Below are 17,180 nucleotides of genomic sequence, written 5' to 3' on the forward strand. Positions count from 1 at the left end.
TTTTGAGAACAGAGTCATTTATCTTCATACAGTAAACACTTCTATGCTATCAAAAAGAGCAGAAATACTATTAGAATGGATGGCAATTCTGAATATTATTTCTAGTTCACAGCTGTCTGTAAGTGGCTACCAAATCCTCTGAATCTGATTTTCTTCATGCCTACAGCAGTTCAATCTGACAGATTGATTGGTTTCAGGGTAGAAATGAAATCAGGAGAATCAGAAATGTTCTTCTATTCTAATTTGTAAGAAGAAGAGATCTGCAGGAAGAGATGTCTTGCATTTATCCCAGTTTAATTCATGAATAATACCAAGCAAGTCAGAGGAACTGGGCTGGTAAGAAATGGAAAATAAAGACCATATGGGGGAAATTCACACTTACTGTTACAAAGGAAATTTTTTATTTCCTTTCTGCTAAGGAACACAACTCTTATTTAATAAATCTATCCCCCGCAAACAATTGGAACTTAATCTAAGTACAATTAAAAGCAGGTTGACCCAGTATCTGGCAACATACTTTCCAGGAACTCAAACTGTAGTTTCCCTCAGGAAAGATCTTCTCTGAATGATCTGCACTGGGGAAGGAGATAAAAGCAGAAATCAGATAAACTCCTTTTCACAGAATCACAGAATATTCTAGTGGGAATTTTTGTCTCTTTTTCTCTGCAGTATATGCATACACATACATGCACGTACACACAGGCAGACACACTTTCTCCAAAGCACTTTAAATGTGTTAAAATTTTCATGAGAAATTAAACAGAGGAGACTTTCCACGCACCAGCCAAGTACCATGACCAGATATTCTCTCTTTTTATCAGGATAATGCATGGTTTTCTGTATAAAGTCTTCATGTCTCTGGTATATCTTCCTAGATAACTGAAATGATTGAGGGTGTCACTCCTCCATTAAATGTTTTTGCATCTGCTCAACATTGATTATGCTGAAAATAGAGCAGGTTCCTGTTTTTGTAGCCACCTGTTAGACTTAAAATCAGTGCGATGCCCAAAAGTTGGAGTAATGAAGAAATAAAAATGATGGAATGTACCTACAGATGATTTCTACTATGTAATCATTTTTTACAATGTTTCAGTGTCATGATAAACTCATTTGGACCATCAGGTTGCAAGAACAGAAATTCTTTGAAGTGATATTCAAGTACTAATGTTCAGGTAGAAGCTGGTGATCTTGATACTAACATGAGTAATTTTTTTAAATTACATTTTTGTGAATAGTTGAAATCTAAAAATGTTACCATAAAGATGAGACTTTACACATTGTATATGCCCATGGTCAAAGATACATATTATGTCAAGGCATGGAAGGAAGAAATATACCTGTCAAAAGAATAATAGAGAAAAAAAACCCCTGAAATTAGAATCGGAATTTTGATTCCTAACATAAGGAGTTAAACAATGTAAGAAATTTCAAGTTTCCACTAGTCTTGGTACCAAGTAAATGAAACAAGATACCTCTTTCCACAGAAAACCCTTGTGGCAAACAGGCAGTAAGGGTGATATGTCTAGCTAAAACATTATGCTAGTACAAATATTTACTTTTTTGTCAATATTTGAGATGAACCGGAACTAGGCCCCTGAATCTTTGTATCTTTAATCTTTTGGATAGCTCAAGTTTGAACAAAGATATTTTATGTTGTGTGTTGGTTCTGTCTGTGCTTCTCATGTAACAGAAAAGTGCCCCAAGAAAAGAACAATTCAGCAGCATTAAAATACTCATTTGTTTAAAAGATGCGAGTTCATAGAAAACAAAGTGTCCAAGGAAAAAAGTGAAATACCAAAAAAATAAAAAAAGAGTTTTCAGAGAATATATGAGCTCCCTAAATTATGCTGACAGAGGATAAAGAGTTCCTTAATACCTGGTGAAGAGACGGTGGCAACATTCCACTAGCTTTATGCTCTTGGCAGGGAAATCTGTGAAGTTGGAGGCATTTCCTAATAAGATATGGCATGGAACTTCCAGACTGGAGACAGTCAGCATTCCTGTGAAGTAAGTAGCAATTTTCTTAATGAGTAATGAAGAGGAAGATAAGACACAGGGATGTGAGTCATGGGGGCATGATCAAATGAACCATTTTGTTTGATAAAAAGTCATCATCTGAGATCGTTCTGTAAAGGTGCAAGATTAAAAACCTCTAATTGTGGGATTTCAAAAGAATCTGAATAATTTTAAAGAACTGGATTAAGGAGCAAACCCAAAAATATATTCACTTTTTATATGTAGAAATTAAACTACAGTAACTTGTTACGCTTCAACCATTTTAGCTTTTTGCCCCTTTTAATTACACTAAAAGCTATGGTAATGGTTTTCTCACTGCTGCATCAGTGTTCTTTCATTAACTAAAATGGAGCTATGTTGCATTTTTAGCAGTGCAAGTAAATACAGAACCTTTTATTTTGTTTTAAATTGAGATAGTTTGTTTTCATAGATGTTCCTGAAATTTTTCTGCAAATAATAGTATCAGCACTCACTGCAGTAATGTAGACACAGGATATGAAAGTGACAACTAATTCTGTATGTAGTGTTGTGGAACTCGGACACATTTTTAGTATGTTCTTGTCAAAACTGGGCTAATATAAGTTGCTTGGCTCTTCTACCTTCTCTTAGGTATAAGGAAAGCATTTGCTATGGCAGGAGTGGGTGGAATACAATTTTCTTTCTAAGGCAGATTTTATTATTTTGGAAAGATTTTCCCAGTGGCTGTTCACAATATTATTCTTAAGATCAGTATCATGAAATGACACATTTTAGTAGGTCTTCCTGATTCCTCAGATATGCAGAACAGTGTCATGTGTTAAAATACTATGGATGGCTGTGAGACTAAAGACATTTCAAGTGTACTAATTCTGTAACCTTCAGAAAATAGTGTGGGCTTGTTCTTAAAATGTGTATGTTTCTGTTGATACGGTGATCAAAAAGGAATAGGGAATTTGTGGTAGAAACAGTCATGGTGTTTTCAGCTATGTTTTGTATATCACAGACTCAGGGAAGAGAGCTGGAAAAGTGATTGTTAAATGATGGAGATAAATTTTATCTATTGAATTATATCTGGTCAATTAAGGAAATCTCTGGAATCATTAATATTAAGTTCTTTATAATGTACCCCTAAAATGGTTGTTGCATTGTGACTCTTCCCTCAGCTTGGAGGTGAGACTTCAAAAAGTAAGGATCTGTTGTTGAGTCCCATTTCTGTTTCATTAACTTAAGTGCTCTGTGGAAATAATATCAACCTAAATATCAATTTAATGTTGAGACAAAGAGTTGTTCAGCTTCCCCCTCACTCTTTCTCTTTTACACTCTTCCTTCATTGCAATTCTTCTGTTTCTGCTCCAAAATTACTTCTCTATTTCTGTAGCTTTGTGTATGAGTCATGTGTTACGCATAAACTAACTAAAAAAAAAAAAGGCAAAAAGACATAATGGAAGAACTAAAATCTTTTCCTATTCTAGTTTTCAGGAACCTTTCATCTCATATTGACTTTTAACCCTGCCAAGCCCAAAAACACTTGTGTTTGAGTGACAAGGGCTGCCCAGCTGTGTGTAGTCTGGTACTGACGCACTGCCACATGGTAGTCACTGATTGTAGGGGACACCAAACCTGGGTACTCTACCTGCAACACAGGCTGTCATGAAACAGGCGACAGTTCCCGCAATCATTGCTCTGAAAGCACCATCAACAATTTCCTTCTTTTTTGAGGGAGCAATGCTTGCTAGGAAGAAAAATAAAGTGTGTGTCAAGCAGAAATATATGTAAGGAAGATTAAGCTGTCAGCTTTTTCACTACAAGAGGAATTTCTGACCCTGCAGTTTGAACTAGGGGAAACAAGGAGGAAAAGTGTGACATTTTTTAGTGGGTTATTTGAAGGACAAGTGCCAGTGTTGGCTCTTCTGTTAAGAAGGTGGCTTGTATATAAAATGGTGACTTCTGTTTGCTTTGGGAGCTTGTACCTCTGTGCTGCTGATGGTGCCCTTCTGAGGGGTCTGGTCCCATGTCTGGGTCTTGCTCCTCCATGCTGCCCCACTGCTGGCACCATAGAGCCCTCTGGGGCTTCAGGGCAAAAGAAGGCTGCCGGTAATTCCGGCTGCCTGGTGAGGACCTCAAATTTTTTTTTTTTTAATTTTTCTCTTTCCATTGAGATATGAAAAGCTTTTTTTTTTTCTCTTTCCCTATAAGCCTATTGCATATATGCAACATTTTTACAGGAAACAGCCAACTTCATGTTTCAAACCAGCATGCTACTGAAACAGTTTGCTCCTTCTGAAGCTCAAGGGCTGTAGTAGCTCAGGCTGATGGTTGGAGGCTAAAGAGGGAGGACTATCAGCAAGGCTTAGTCTCCTCCCCTTGCCCTCAGCACCTCTCCCAGTACCTCCACCCCAAAGCCTATGCCCCTCTGGGACCCCTTCCATGCACAGTTAGGTGCTAGCAGAGCAGCACCTCGTCTGCTAATGCTGCTAAGCTTCACCCACAGCCTGTTCCTTCTGGTGTTTTCCTTGGGATTTGCTTGCCAAAAAAATTGTCTTTTAGAGGGGTTCTTACTCAGGCCTCCTATTACCAGTCCCAGGGAGCCGAAGTTGGCAAACCCACAAAGAGCATAGGTGGCAATGACTTCAGAGCGAACCTGGAAAACAAACACATACCCTATCAGTTGTTTGAAACAGCTCGTGCTGATTCAAGGGTCTGAAAATATGGCATTGTGGCTCAGGGTTCCAAGTACTATCCTCAATTGTTTACTGCCCCAAGTAATGGCTTTCAGAAAGGTAGGCTCATTCTCTTGCTGGCAGTTGATGGCTTTTATACCCACCGCCCATGTGAGAACTCACAAATCGTGTATGGTTTTATTTTTCATGTATATTGTTGTGTCTTTTTGAATTTAGTACTAGCAATTAAAGACCAAAAAAAAACCTTATCTTACTAGTGGAAATTTAACTGCTGCTTTCTGAAAGTATGAGTCAGAGAGCTATAACTCAGCTGCTCCTTCATAGCTGGATGCCTCCATGATATTCTGTTGAAATCTCAAGTTTTGGTATGCATTCCTGACTTCTTTGTCCCTGAACAAGCAGAGGACTCTATGTACAAAGCTGCTCTGTGCATGTTCCACCCTGGGCACAGAAGGGAAATTGGTCTCCTAGAGAGTGGATACTTTGATGTGTTAACAGGCAGAGAGGGACATTAAGATTTTGGAATCCCCCTTAGCAGCTTATTTCCTTACTGTCTTCCACCATCTTTCTCCCCTTGAGTAACACCAGTTCAACCTGGACCTCAAACGAGAGACAAGGTTAGGATGGCCTTTGCTTCCATGGAGGGACCCCTCACATGACACAGAATGACTTCAGGTGAAATCAGGCTACAAACCTGGCAAAACTTCAGATAAATGTAGTTCAATCATTTTGAGAAAGGAGGCAACGTATCTCAGCAAATGTTTTGTTCCCCCGGCAATTCTGAATTCCCGTTTAAGCTAAATAGGAATAGGGTTTTAAGCTAAAGCTGAAAATGTGTGAGTATTCTAGCAGGTTTCCTGTTTATTAGAAGTTTCTCTGTTTTAATCCCTCTTTTATGAACATCAATTTGTAGATACTTTCAATCAATCTGCACAAATGCAGGAAAATGCTTTTCAAGTACCCACTCTACCAGCTTTTCCTAGAAACAGCTTTGTGTACTGTGATTTCCCTGCTTTCGTTTGCACTTTATTTTCTCTGAAAACAGGAAGCCACGTAATTACTGACTCAGGTGAGGGCACTTGTTTGCTCACTCTGAGTGATTATATGTGTGGGGATGTATTAGAGAGCTCTGAAGCTGAAGTGAAATTAAAAATGGGAGTCAAGCACACTCTCACCTAAACTATTGTGCTGTAATTATAATGGTTACTGGGAAATTTTTACCAGCATTATAAATCAAAATTATTTGTATATATCAGACATTTTTACCATGGAAGCTAATACAGCTCTTTACAGGTCTAAAAAGTGAATGTGGAAGTTCTATATGACATCCTACTGAAAAGAAAAAAAAAGAAAAAGAAAAAGAAAAAAAAGTGAAATAGAATTCATGGGATCTGCATTCTAAGGCTGACTTCCAGACCAAAAAACCCCTTATTCACATATACAGAAGTTCAGAACCATATTCCCCAAGCAGAAGGAAGCACAACTGTAGCAGGGCACAACAAATATCCTTCCAGCCCAGGATTCTATTGGCAGGAATTTCGGGAACACTGGTAATGAATGATCAGGCAAGGGTGTGAATATTTGATCACAACATCTGTCTTTCTATCTTTCTACCTCCACGTGTGAAATATGTCCTGGTAATCAGGAATGCAAATGGTCAAGAACATGGTTTTGGTTTTTAATATGAGAGGTATTCACAGCATCGCACCAGATTAAAAGATTGAAAGCTGTACAAAATGCTTTATAATTAAGGGTTCTTCTACAGTGACAATTTGTCTTGATTTCAGGAAGGAAGGCCAATGCAGATGTAGAGTTGGATATTATGGGTTTTTTTGCCTGTGCTTAGGACAAATTCAGCACAGGCTGTGCATGTGGGTGCATGGGAGCAGTCACGGCTGCAAAGATTTGATCAGCTTTGATCACTGCATGAGCTTTGGCCCTGTGCACACACTTTGGATTCCCTTAGCACAGCCTTCCTAAGTGCACTGTAGTTATGTATCTGTTGGGTGGACTGTGAATGAGAGGTGGGACAAGGCTTTGGCTGGAAGTTTTTATGCAAACTAACTTTCAGCGGTAATTGAAACAGACTGGTTGGAGTCAGTGTGACAAGTGAAGTGTATGCCATGTAATACATATCTTTTATTACTGCCCTCTGCACAGGGGACAATTGCCTCCAGCAAAGGTGTGCCAATAATGACATCTGCTAAAGCTTGCTGGATGTCTCTCTTCAAGTTTAATGCTTGGGCAAACCTCTGAAGGCAGGAGGATCCTCCAGTTCTTGCCCAAGTTTTTCTTAGGACAGTAGCTCACAGGAAAGTGCTAGCTAAGAATCAGGTAAGAAGCTTACCTTGAAGACAGCCTCTGTCTGTGGGACATCACATGTTCATCAAAACTATGCCTTCTGTTTCTATGTTGGTTTGAGACAGCTAGTGTGATGACAGTCCTAGCAGCCTCACAAAGCAATAGTGCACTTTCATAATTGAACTCTGTCACTTAAGGACACACTTTAGAGTAATATGCAACCATTTTATGCCTATATTAAAAAATAAGTTGAGTTTCAACATTGAAGTATTAGATCCAATAAATCTGTAGAACAGAAAATGTTACTTACTGTCATATACTGTTTCACACCATTAATGTACATGCTTCCACCCTTTTCTCGGTTGTGAATCAGTTTTGAAAGACGCTCATAAGCCAAAAATTCATTGAAGAAAGTTTTGTAACCTAGTAGGCCACCGACAATAAAACTGTCTTCCCAGTCTACTCCCATCATGAAAGAGAATGGCATGAAGACATAAGCACAAATGTTCTGTGGAATATATAAAACAAACCAGGTCAAAAGATACGGCTGGTCAAAGAACGGTGGCATGCAATAACTTCTCTAAACTTCCAGTGAGGATGATTTTATTTCAGCAGAGAAGAATTGGCTTTGAATTCTTGCTGCCAACACCTCTGGAAGACTATTTCATAACAAGGTACACTTGAGTAATTTTTAAAAGACTAACCCAAAATCTAGATATAGAAAAGTTATTAGGTATGTCCCTAATTTTACATGTAAAGTAAAACAAACATTTCTGTGCCTTTTTTTCCCAATAATGGCTTTAAATTGGGCATGGTGTTTGAAGCAAAGAAGAAATATTGAGTTAAAGGAGCTGATAAGGAAACTGAGAAGTCTAATTCTTCTCCTGATTAAATCAAAAGTGTTAATGAACATGCTTAATTACCAGGTTGTAGGACTCCAACTGGTGTAAACAGAAGAGTTGTCTCTGCATAAAAGCGGTGCATCTGACACAATTAAATCTGTACCATTTTTTTCCTGGCATTAAAAATTTTATGCAAATTTAGAAAGAAATCCCATTTCACAGTACAGCTTATTTTCATATAAGTGAAAATAGCTCCAGCTGTGAAAGGGTTTGGTCAGATAGTCCTTAGCAAATGTAAAAGAGGTCTTTAAGCAGTTCCTATTTCTGGCTGGTTTCTGTGCCCTCAAATGATTAGAGGTTAATGTCTCTTGAAAGGGAAGGATGGCTGAATGCATCATGTCTGTGCAACTCAGCTCCTTGTGGACTATCTACCCGTCCAAATCTTACACTATCCAGCAGTTAATAAAATATCAGCCCTTTCACGAGGGCTGAGGCATGCATACTAGAGCCTTTCCTTGACTGGGAGTGTCTGTGCAGTGAGATATCTGTGAAAGCTCTGCAGGGTACTATCTTAATGTTAATGAAGCCACATTTGTTATGAGTGCCTATTCACTTCTGCAGCACCTTTATCACAGGTTATATCCATGTTTAATGCAGGGCTTCTATTAGAGTCTTGCAAAACAAAAAGCCCAAAACCATTGGAACAAGATGGTTGCATTGAGTCAAAAATGACATATTGACCTAGGTTAAAACAGAAATCTTGTTTGAAAGCTGTTTGCTCAGCTGAGCGACTTGGGTATAGTTTTAGATTGTGTTGAAAACTAAATGGTATTGTCTGTGGGTTCAGACAAGTCCAGCCTTGTCCCAGTGCCCCCATCTAAGTGAACCTGATGAGATTAAGGGTTTGATGGGATTCTGAAGCTAAAGTTACTTCAATGTTTAGTTGAAGATGTTAATGGCTTGTCAAGTGTGTACCTGACAGATTTGCTGCACTGTCAAGTCAGAGGAGGCAGGTGTTAGCATACTCTGTGTAAACGTACCATGAGGGTTAGCAAGAACACCAAAGAGGGAAACTATACATAGGGTAATAGCTACAGAAATACTTACATAGCAATAATTTTACTTTGACTGTAAAGACATCTTTCAGTACATGCAAATAAAATACGGATTTAGATCATGTTAAAAAGCAATACAACAATGAAAAATAACTATCACAAAACCACACAGGCTATTTGAGTAAGATAAATTATATGTGTATGTGAGCTGCATGAAGAACCTGGAGACCATACCTCAAAGTTCAGCTGTGGATAGTCAAACAAGCTGCCCAGCCAAGAAAGGACTGAGTCTAGAAAAGTCAGCAAGGCAAGGAAGGAGATCAGATTCACGGCGATGTTTGCTACCAGTGTGATGGAAGTAGAGGCACCCTGGCTGGCTGCTTCTAGCAGATTCTTTGAGTCACTTTGTCAATGAAGAGAAAATAAGAGTATGAACATTTTTCAATTCAAGAATAAATAATAGAACTAAAAGGTATGTGCACTTGATTAGAAGTCTAGCACCAAAGGCATCTGTTCACTCATAGGGAAAATAATGATGAGATGGAGGAGGCTTTTGCTGATAATCTTCATAGCAGACACTTGAAGTATATGTTTGTGGTGCCTTGAGGATGAATTCTCTGACATGGTCAGGGTTGGGCAAGATATGGATCAGCTCTCAATACTGTGACACTGCTAGGATGAGGGAGTGGTTACTGCCCTTCTTACATGCATCCCTTGCAGAGATGCATGGGCTGTTCAGGAACAGCTTCTTACAAGCCTTTTTGCTTTGTCTGTTATTCTTAAGACAGTTAAGTCTCCCTGCAGATTGGCAACAAGTTTGCTGCTTTTGTGGAAATGATTGCTCCACCTTTGCTTTTGCATGTTTGCGCTTAGAGATTCATTACAAAAGAAAGACAACAATGTCACAAGTGGGAAAACCTCTTGGTGGGTCACCTCAGGTAGGCATTTCCCTCTTTCTTTGGAGAGTTTACTGTCTGTCCCGACAGGATGTGACACCTCCATACGTTACATTGTAATTGGACACACTGCACCTGAATTCACAAATCAACCATTTGCAGTATATTAGTGTGTAATTAATTTATTGTTTGCAGACCTACCATGTAGTCCCCCTAAAGTTTATGCGTGAACAGTGATTTTTCCAAATCTCATTTTTGCAGTGATATTAGGATTAACCAGAGCCTAGATCAGCTTACCCTTTTGCCATTTGTAGACCACTTCTCAGAGTTACCAGAGGCTTTTCAATTTCAGGCCAGAATAGTTTGGAGGTGGCTAATGATGCTGGTGCTGACATGACAGAAGCAGTCAGTAAGTGGGAGGAGGAAACCTAGAATTCCAGGTGACAGAAAATACTCTGTGATAACCACATAAAGTGCCAACACAAAGGAAAGCAATTAAAATTTTCAGACATTCAGATGATTTTTCTACCGGGGTTGATTAAAAAGTTCACATTGCTCATAAGGAAAAGAAGACAGGGGATTTTTGTGGTTAATTTCTTCAGAGAGGGACAAAAAGCCCAATGGGAATGACCCAGGGATACTTTCAATGCATTTTAGCTGGACTTCTATACTTAGAAGATTTCAGATAAATCATATATTGTCCAGTTCTTTTCCTCTGTCTTACCCCAAAAGAAATATATGCTCCTAAGACACTTCCAGCAATAGTTGAGAATCCTGCTGTCATGACTGCATGGAGTTCGGATTTGGTGATGTATGGTAAGTAGGGCCGCACTAGGAGAGGAGACTCTGTCTGGAAGTGAAAAACAAGCACCAAATTCAGAAATTCCCAATAAAAACCCATAAATTTATTTTATTATCAGGGCAGAAAAATAAGCAGTGATGAATATCACTGCTAAATATCATGCTAATATTGCTTTTGGGCTTGGATGCTACTTGATGATCTTTCTACTTCACTTTGAACCCTGGGACAGACAGTGTTGTAAATGTGGGTTTAATGGATTTCCTATTTAAGTGGTCTGTTAGACACTGCCTCCTGCTTTTGTGGCTAAGGCCTCGTACTGCTAGCACCAAATCTTGGTTTTCTGCATCATCTTTCTCTCCTGTCCTTGCCTGCCTTGCATGCCTTCTTTTCATCCCACTTGCCTTCTGAACTAAAAAAAAACCACCTGAAATTGTTATTTCTTCATAGCCTTGGAGCTATCATAGCCTTCAACGCCTGGCAGTCATTTTAGTGGACATCTGTCACCTACATTTATGCTTGACTTTGTGTTGGGAAAATATGTGGTTTCCAAATTCCACCCCATTTTGCACTACTGCCAACATACTAACATATTGGAATTTTGTAAATCAACCGTCAGTACTGCTGTAGCGGAGTCAAAGCTTTATAAGAAATTTTTTTAAATACAGGGATGCTCAGTGAGCAGCACTATTTCACTACCTTCAATAATATTGTGTTATCATATTTTTTCTATACTCCAACTCACCTGTCCCACAAATATGTTACCCGCAGCTACCAGAGACTCAACAGGAGTTGTCCCCATGAAAATGTGCATTATCCAACCAACCTAAAATGATTGAAAAAAGAAACAAAAATTTAATCTGTCTATTCCATGCACTTCTAGAGTTAATCATATCAATCTAAGACTTCTGAGACATGTTATGATATTTCCAGGTTAAAGATAACAACTGTTTTTCATGTCTACCTGTCCTGGTTAGAGCGGCTGGGACCAATTCATCCCTGGATGGGTGTAACCCAAAACTGTGTATTCTATAGCCTCCATGCCATTTCCCAAAAACTGTTGTCAGTAGAGGCCTGCAAGGTGGGAAGATGTTCCTGTACCCTTCTATGATACCCTTTTATGGAATTCCCCGCTCTGATACCCTTATATGGAATTCCCCGCTCTGATACCCTTTTATGGAAGAGGGACTGAGCATCCGCATGCCCTTTTATGGAATTCCCTACTCTGAGGGAGGGACTGAGCACTCCCGCCTGAACTGGAGAGTATATAACTGGGATTTTCAGAACCTTGCCACCTCTCGTGGGATCCAGAGGAAGACTGCAGACCACCGCGTTCAACCAGACTGAGACCACCACCCTTGACTGGACTGCAATCACCACTTCTGACCAGACTGCAGCAGCTCTCCCACCAGCAGGTTTATCCCCTCTCCCTTTGCTTTGGACTCAGGAGTGGGCCAAGGTACACCACTCTTGTTCGTACCCTAGGGTGCTGGGTATACATTTGGGCTTTGTGGGTTAAAACCAATTGTCTGTCTGTATAATTGTACTTATTGCAATATTTTAATAAATTGTTATTCTGACTTATAAATCTCTCTTTTGAATTGAGTTCATTTTCCCTTGCTGGTTAACTTTTAAACCAGCACACTACCCCTGAGCAGCTTGGCCAGGGGTCAATGCTACAGTAGCAGGGTCAATGCTACGGTTCCTCTGCATGTGTTCAAAAAGTGTCCCACAGTAGCCAAATGAGTACCTACTGGCATAATTCATACCTTTCCAATGAGCCACTGCATGAATCCAATGTGGTAAAGAATAGACATTACTGTGCTGAAGAAAACCACAATAGGCAGTACCTGATTTGGAGACACAAAATCATTAACACTTTTAGAGTGGTTTCCTTTCCTTGATTCTGTGGGCCATTTAATTTTTTAAAAAGATGGTCATGTTTTTGAAATGTACTTACAGTTATGGAAAACTCATCAGTTAGTTTACACATATGCCATAAAATTGTTAACCTTCTAGACTTGTTGTTTGTGCTGGAATTAACTAATTTTCATTTATCTACATAGTTTTCTAACAGTGCTGCAATAGTTTTGAAACTATTTGGTTTAACATGGTATACATTAGTTTATAGTCATGTTTAAGTCAGTCCAAGCATTAGTGGGCAATAGCATTTACAAAGACTTAGATACATAAAAATTCAATTTTGAAAACCATTAACAGAAATATGTACAATGGTATTGTGCCGTAGAATTCAGAGCTCTTCTTCTCATAGCATCATAGAATGTTAAGATTTGGAAGGTAACTTAAAGATCATCTAGTCCCAGCCATCCCTCCCATGGGTAGGGACACCTCCCACTAGACCAAGTTGCTCAAGGTCTTATCTAACCTGGCTTTGAGCACTGCCAGGGTTGAAATATTTGCAACCTACCTGAGCAACCTGTTCCAGTATCTCACTACCCTCACAGTAACAAATTTCTTCCTAATATTATCTAACCTAAATTTCTCCTCTTTCAAATTGTACCCATTACTCCTTGTCCTACTACTGCAGTTCCTGACAAAGAGTCTCTCTTCAGCTTCCTTGTTTTCCGCCTTCAGATACTGGAAGGTTGCCATGAGATCTGCATGTAACCTTCTCTTCTCCAGGTAGAACAGCCCCAACTTTCTCAGCCTATCTTTGTAGGAAAGGTGCTCCAGTCCTTTTATCAACTTCATGACTTTCCCCTCCACTGGCTCCAACAGTTTCACGTCCTTCTTATGTTGGGGACACCAGAAATGAATGCAGTACTCCAAGTGGGGTCTCACAAAAGTAGAGTAGAGGGGGAGAATCACCTGCCTCCACACACTGGCCATGCTCCTTTTGATGAAGCCAAGGATTCAGTTGGCCTTCCGGGGTGTGAGTGCACATTGCCAGGTCATGCTGAGTTTTTCATCAACCATCACCCCACCCCACCCCAACCATCATCTCTGTGTCTGTGTTTTAAAAATCACAGTTTAGATTGCTGTGTAAGCAAAAGTTGAAGATGTTTCAATTGGAATTGTTATTGAGTTGATTTCATAGAATCAAAGGAAGCTTCCTTAGCCTGTGTAGATGCCTTTCAATAAAAGATTATAGAAAAATCCTCTTTTATTCTGTGGTATTTACACTATTGGTTATAATGCCAATGTGGAATATTCGAGAACTCTCTAACTGTAGTAGTATGGCCAGTCTTCGCGAACGAAGATTTTGGGAAAGGTCTTTTACCTTTCAAGCCTGCGCAATGGATTTTTTAGGTGAGACACAGCATGCGCTGAACTGAGCCCACCCTTTAATCCTAAGGTTCATCTGCTGGGGCCAAGCAATGGCAGTGGCATGGACAATGTCCATGTCAAATGGACAATGGCAGTGAGGTCCTCAGGACGTAGGTTTGTTTAGAGTGACCTTCTCATAGATGGATGGCCTTACAGGGCTGACGAGCTCCATCTGCCCGGGGGAGTATCCCTGACAGGGAATCGAACCCGGGCCGCGGTGGTGAGAGCGCCACAACCTAACCACTAGACCACACAGAGACAGAATCTGCTAAAGGTCTATACTTCCTAAATACAAAAAGTGAATATAAATCTCTTTCAGTGGAGACTGAAGGAAGAATGTTTCCCTTCAACATATAATTTAAAAGAATCATATGAATGCCTAACCCACGGTCTGATGGGTTATTAAATGTGTTGGGTTTTCATTTTGAATAAAACTCACATTACAGGACCTCACCACTGCTATGCTGCTATACAGCAGGAAGAAAAATCCCCCCAAAAGATCCAAAATTAGTCAGACAGATTAGTTACAGTTAAAACAGTACCACTAGGACTAAGAAGCTTTCATTTTTGTTCACTAATGAGATAATGCATTTTCCGTAAAATCAAGTAATAGAATGAAAAAGAGCAAACCATTTTGTTATTTCAGAACTTCACAGTAAATAGAAGCTGTGCCTTTCTAGAGGAGAGTTGGTACTATCAACAATCTTGACAAACTTCTGGAAACTCAATTTAGATGATCAGAACCTTTCATTGAAAGGATGGAGTGCAATTAACCACTATCGTTATGCTCTTCAATAAGTTAATAAAAGGCTCCTTTCTCTAGTTTGATTCTCTGATCCTTTTTGCGATCCTCTCAGGATAGTTTGTCATGTAGTAACAGCAGAAAGTTTAGTTTAGTAAAAGTAACATCTTTCTCTCCTGCCTTTTCTCTTCTGCCATTTCCCTTCACTGTTCCTAGGCCTGTGCAAGCCAAAGAGGCATCTCGCTCCCAGCCAGATTCGTATCCCGGCACAAGAAGGGACTGATGCAATGTGTGTACTGAAATGGGTCTGGAGAAACAGTGGGCAGATAGGCAAAGGTCAACTCTCTCTAGTTGATTGATAGCAAAAATTGTGAGTGACCTCCCATCTTTCACACTAAATGGATAGCAAAAACTCTCAAGTTTGAGAGCTGTGGTTTTGTTTCAGTGGAAGGAGAGAGAACACAATGTTCTGCCAACGCTGGGTGACAGCTGGCATCCTTTGGCCTTCTCCACATTCCTCTGAAAATATTTTAGGTAACATTAGAACACTCTTCTCCAGTTTTGTGGTTGGAGTCATTCCTGGATAAAGCACTTGTCTTTATAAAACATGAAGTCTACACCAAAGTTATGAGTACTCTGAACAGGGGCTCACAATGGGGTTGTCTTCCACGTGCTTCTGCCATGAAAAAATTCACATTTAATTTGCATCTACACACACCATTACAACCTGCAGGTGGAGAGAGCTGTCAACTCTGAGAAAAAATGAGGAGAGAACTGCAAAAAGAAAATATGACCAGGAAGTCAGATGGACCTTAGTTGTGGCAGAAGCCGACTCCTCCAAAAGGTCTAGCATGTTTCTGTATGGGTCCTGTAGTTTAGTTATAACTGCATGCTTGAAATGTTACAATTACATTTTTCTCTGTGAACAAACTCATGTGGAAGTTTAGTCTTCAGTATGTACAGCTCCTGATATGTACTACATACTTTTAACTAGTCAAGTTTTAATGGATGAATACATTTAATGAGCACTCTGAAAAATCACACAGCCTTTCAATGGAGAATTGTAATCAAAGAGCTCTTCAGAATTACATTTATGTGACCCACAAATGTTGCAGTGTATGCTTTCCAAAATACAACCTTTAAGAAAATAAATTCTTTAATTGGTATGTTTTATGAACTGGATTATTTCCCCTTTATTGTCAATTCTGCAATAAGATTTGACCTTACTAAAGAGCTGCTTTCCAGATCATGATTATAATGAATGTTAGACGGAGAGCAGGGAGTTAAAACTGATGGCTACTTTCAACTCCCCCTCCCATTTGTGGCTTGATGTTTGTCTTTTTTTCTATTTTCCTTAAAAGAAGAAGTTACTAGTGTTGTTTAAGGAACATCCTGCTTTCAGACACTCCTAAAACTTGACCTTCAAAGCAAAACCTTTCTCAGGGAGCCATAATCTTCCTGGTGCAGAAAGGAAGTTTATTTCCTGCTTGCTCAAAGCAAACTTTGCCTTTCATAGTCAACAAGATAGATGACTTAAGAGGGTTTTTTCCAACTGCTTAAGTACTTGGGTGTGCTTGGTTATGTGGGCAAGTGGTTTTTTTTCGGAACTCTGAAACTCTGTGTCTGCATTCACAAACACCTGCTTAAAATAACCCAGTTTATACATGCGAATACATGCATTTATGACTAATTAGTGCTTCCATAACCATATGCTCAGAGATTCTAGTGGGGCTGACCCAAACACCCATACGGGTGTGCATATGCATCTATGGGCTGTGTCTGCTCTGGTAACAATGTCCGCCTAAGTTAGCAAAACACTGATATGTCCCTGCGTACTGCTGAGGATGCAGTATGGATCCAACTGGACTCTGATGGTTTTCTGCAAAGACATGCCCTATCCCTTGTCTACTCTCTCAAGAGCTAAGCCAATACTGAGAAATTCCTTTTTTGAAGGATGCTTTGAAATAACTTGTGGCAAGATTTGGAGAGTTCAGAGTAACATGCAAACCTCATAAAATATCTGAAAGACACAAAAAAAGCACTTTGGACCACCTTAATGTGTAAATAAATGACAAGTGTTTCAAGAGAGAATAGGCTGGCTGTCACTCACTGTCACTGGAAGAGAGAATTCCCTTTCTACAGAAGGAGCAGATGGAGGATGTTTTGGTATTGCTGTGCACTTGTCTGCCACTCTGTTTACCATATATGTATTCCTAGGCATATGCAACTCTGGAAATCAACTCATGAGTTTTGTTTTCTTGGTTTTTTCCAGTGTGAAAATAACCTGCTTGTTCCTGCTATCCTCTTCTAGATATTCCACGTCTTTTGTTGGCTTGAACCATAGAATAAGACTGATGGATATTTGCATACACAGAAGCAAACTTTTTGGCTGTCTGGTCCCTAGTTATGGCTTTAGTCAGCAAAGTATTTTACATCACCACTGAAGCACTAAAAATCACCTTGAAATAATCATATTCATAAGGCATTGTCAAAAACCACAGGAAAAATAACATGGGAGGTGGGAATTAAATCATTTCCCAATATGTAATTGGGAACACAAATTGTTATTTGAGTACTCAAT

The 17,180-nt window shown here is 39.5% G+C and overlaps 1 protein-coding gene across 3 annotated transcripts in view; it reads right to left on the reverse strand.

Moving 5' to 3' along the window:
* Positions 1-382: 382 nt before the first annotated feature.
* The window catches only part of SLC28A3 (solute carrier family 28 member 3), a 39,137-nt gene continuing 22,339 nt past the window's right edge, over positions 383-17,180 (reverse strand). For all 3 annotated transcript variants that reach the window (XM_027670813.1, XM_027670814.1, XM_027670815.1), the window contains 10 exons: positions 12,339-12,419; positions 11,315-11,395; positions 10,495-10,620; positions 10,068-10,198; positions 9,109-9,277; positions 7,288-7,485; positions 4,555-4,636; positions 3,629-3,727; positions 1,877-2,000; positions 383-575 (listed from right to left, as the gene is read on the reverse strand). In XM_027670813.1, the coding sequence (XP_027526614.1) occupies positions 473-575; positions 1,877-2,000; positions 3,629-3,727; positions 4,555-4,636; positions 7,288-7,485; positions 9,109-9,277; positions 10,068-10,198; positions 10,495-10,620; positions 11,315-11,395; positions 12,339-12,419 (1,194 nt within the window). In that variant the 3' untranslated portion in view covers positions 383-472. The remainder of the gene's footprint in view (positions 576-1,876; positions 2,001-3,628; positions 3,728-4,554; positions 4,637-7,287; positions 7,486-9,108; positions 9,278-10,067; positions 10,199-10,494; positions 10,621-11,314; positions 11,396-12,338; positions 12,420-17,180) is intronic.

The sequence above is a fragment of the Neopelma chrysocephalum genome, unplaced genomic scaffold, assembly GCF_003984885.1.
Source record: "Neopelma chrysocephalum unplaced genomic scaffold, ASM398488v2 Primary Assembly neopelma1_96936, whole genome shotgun sequence".
Lineage (NCBI taxonomy): Eukaryota > Metazoa > Chordata > Aves > Passeriformes > Pipridae > Neopelma > Neopelma chrysocephalum.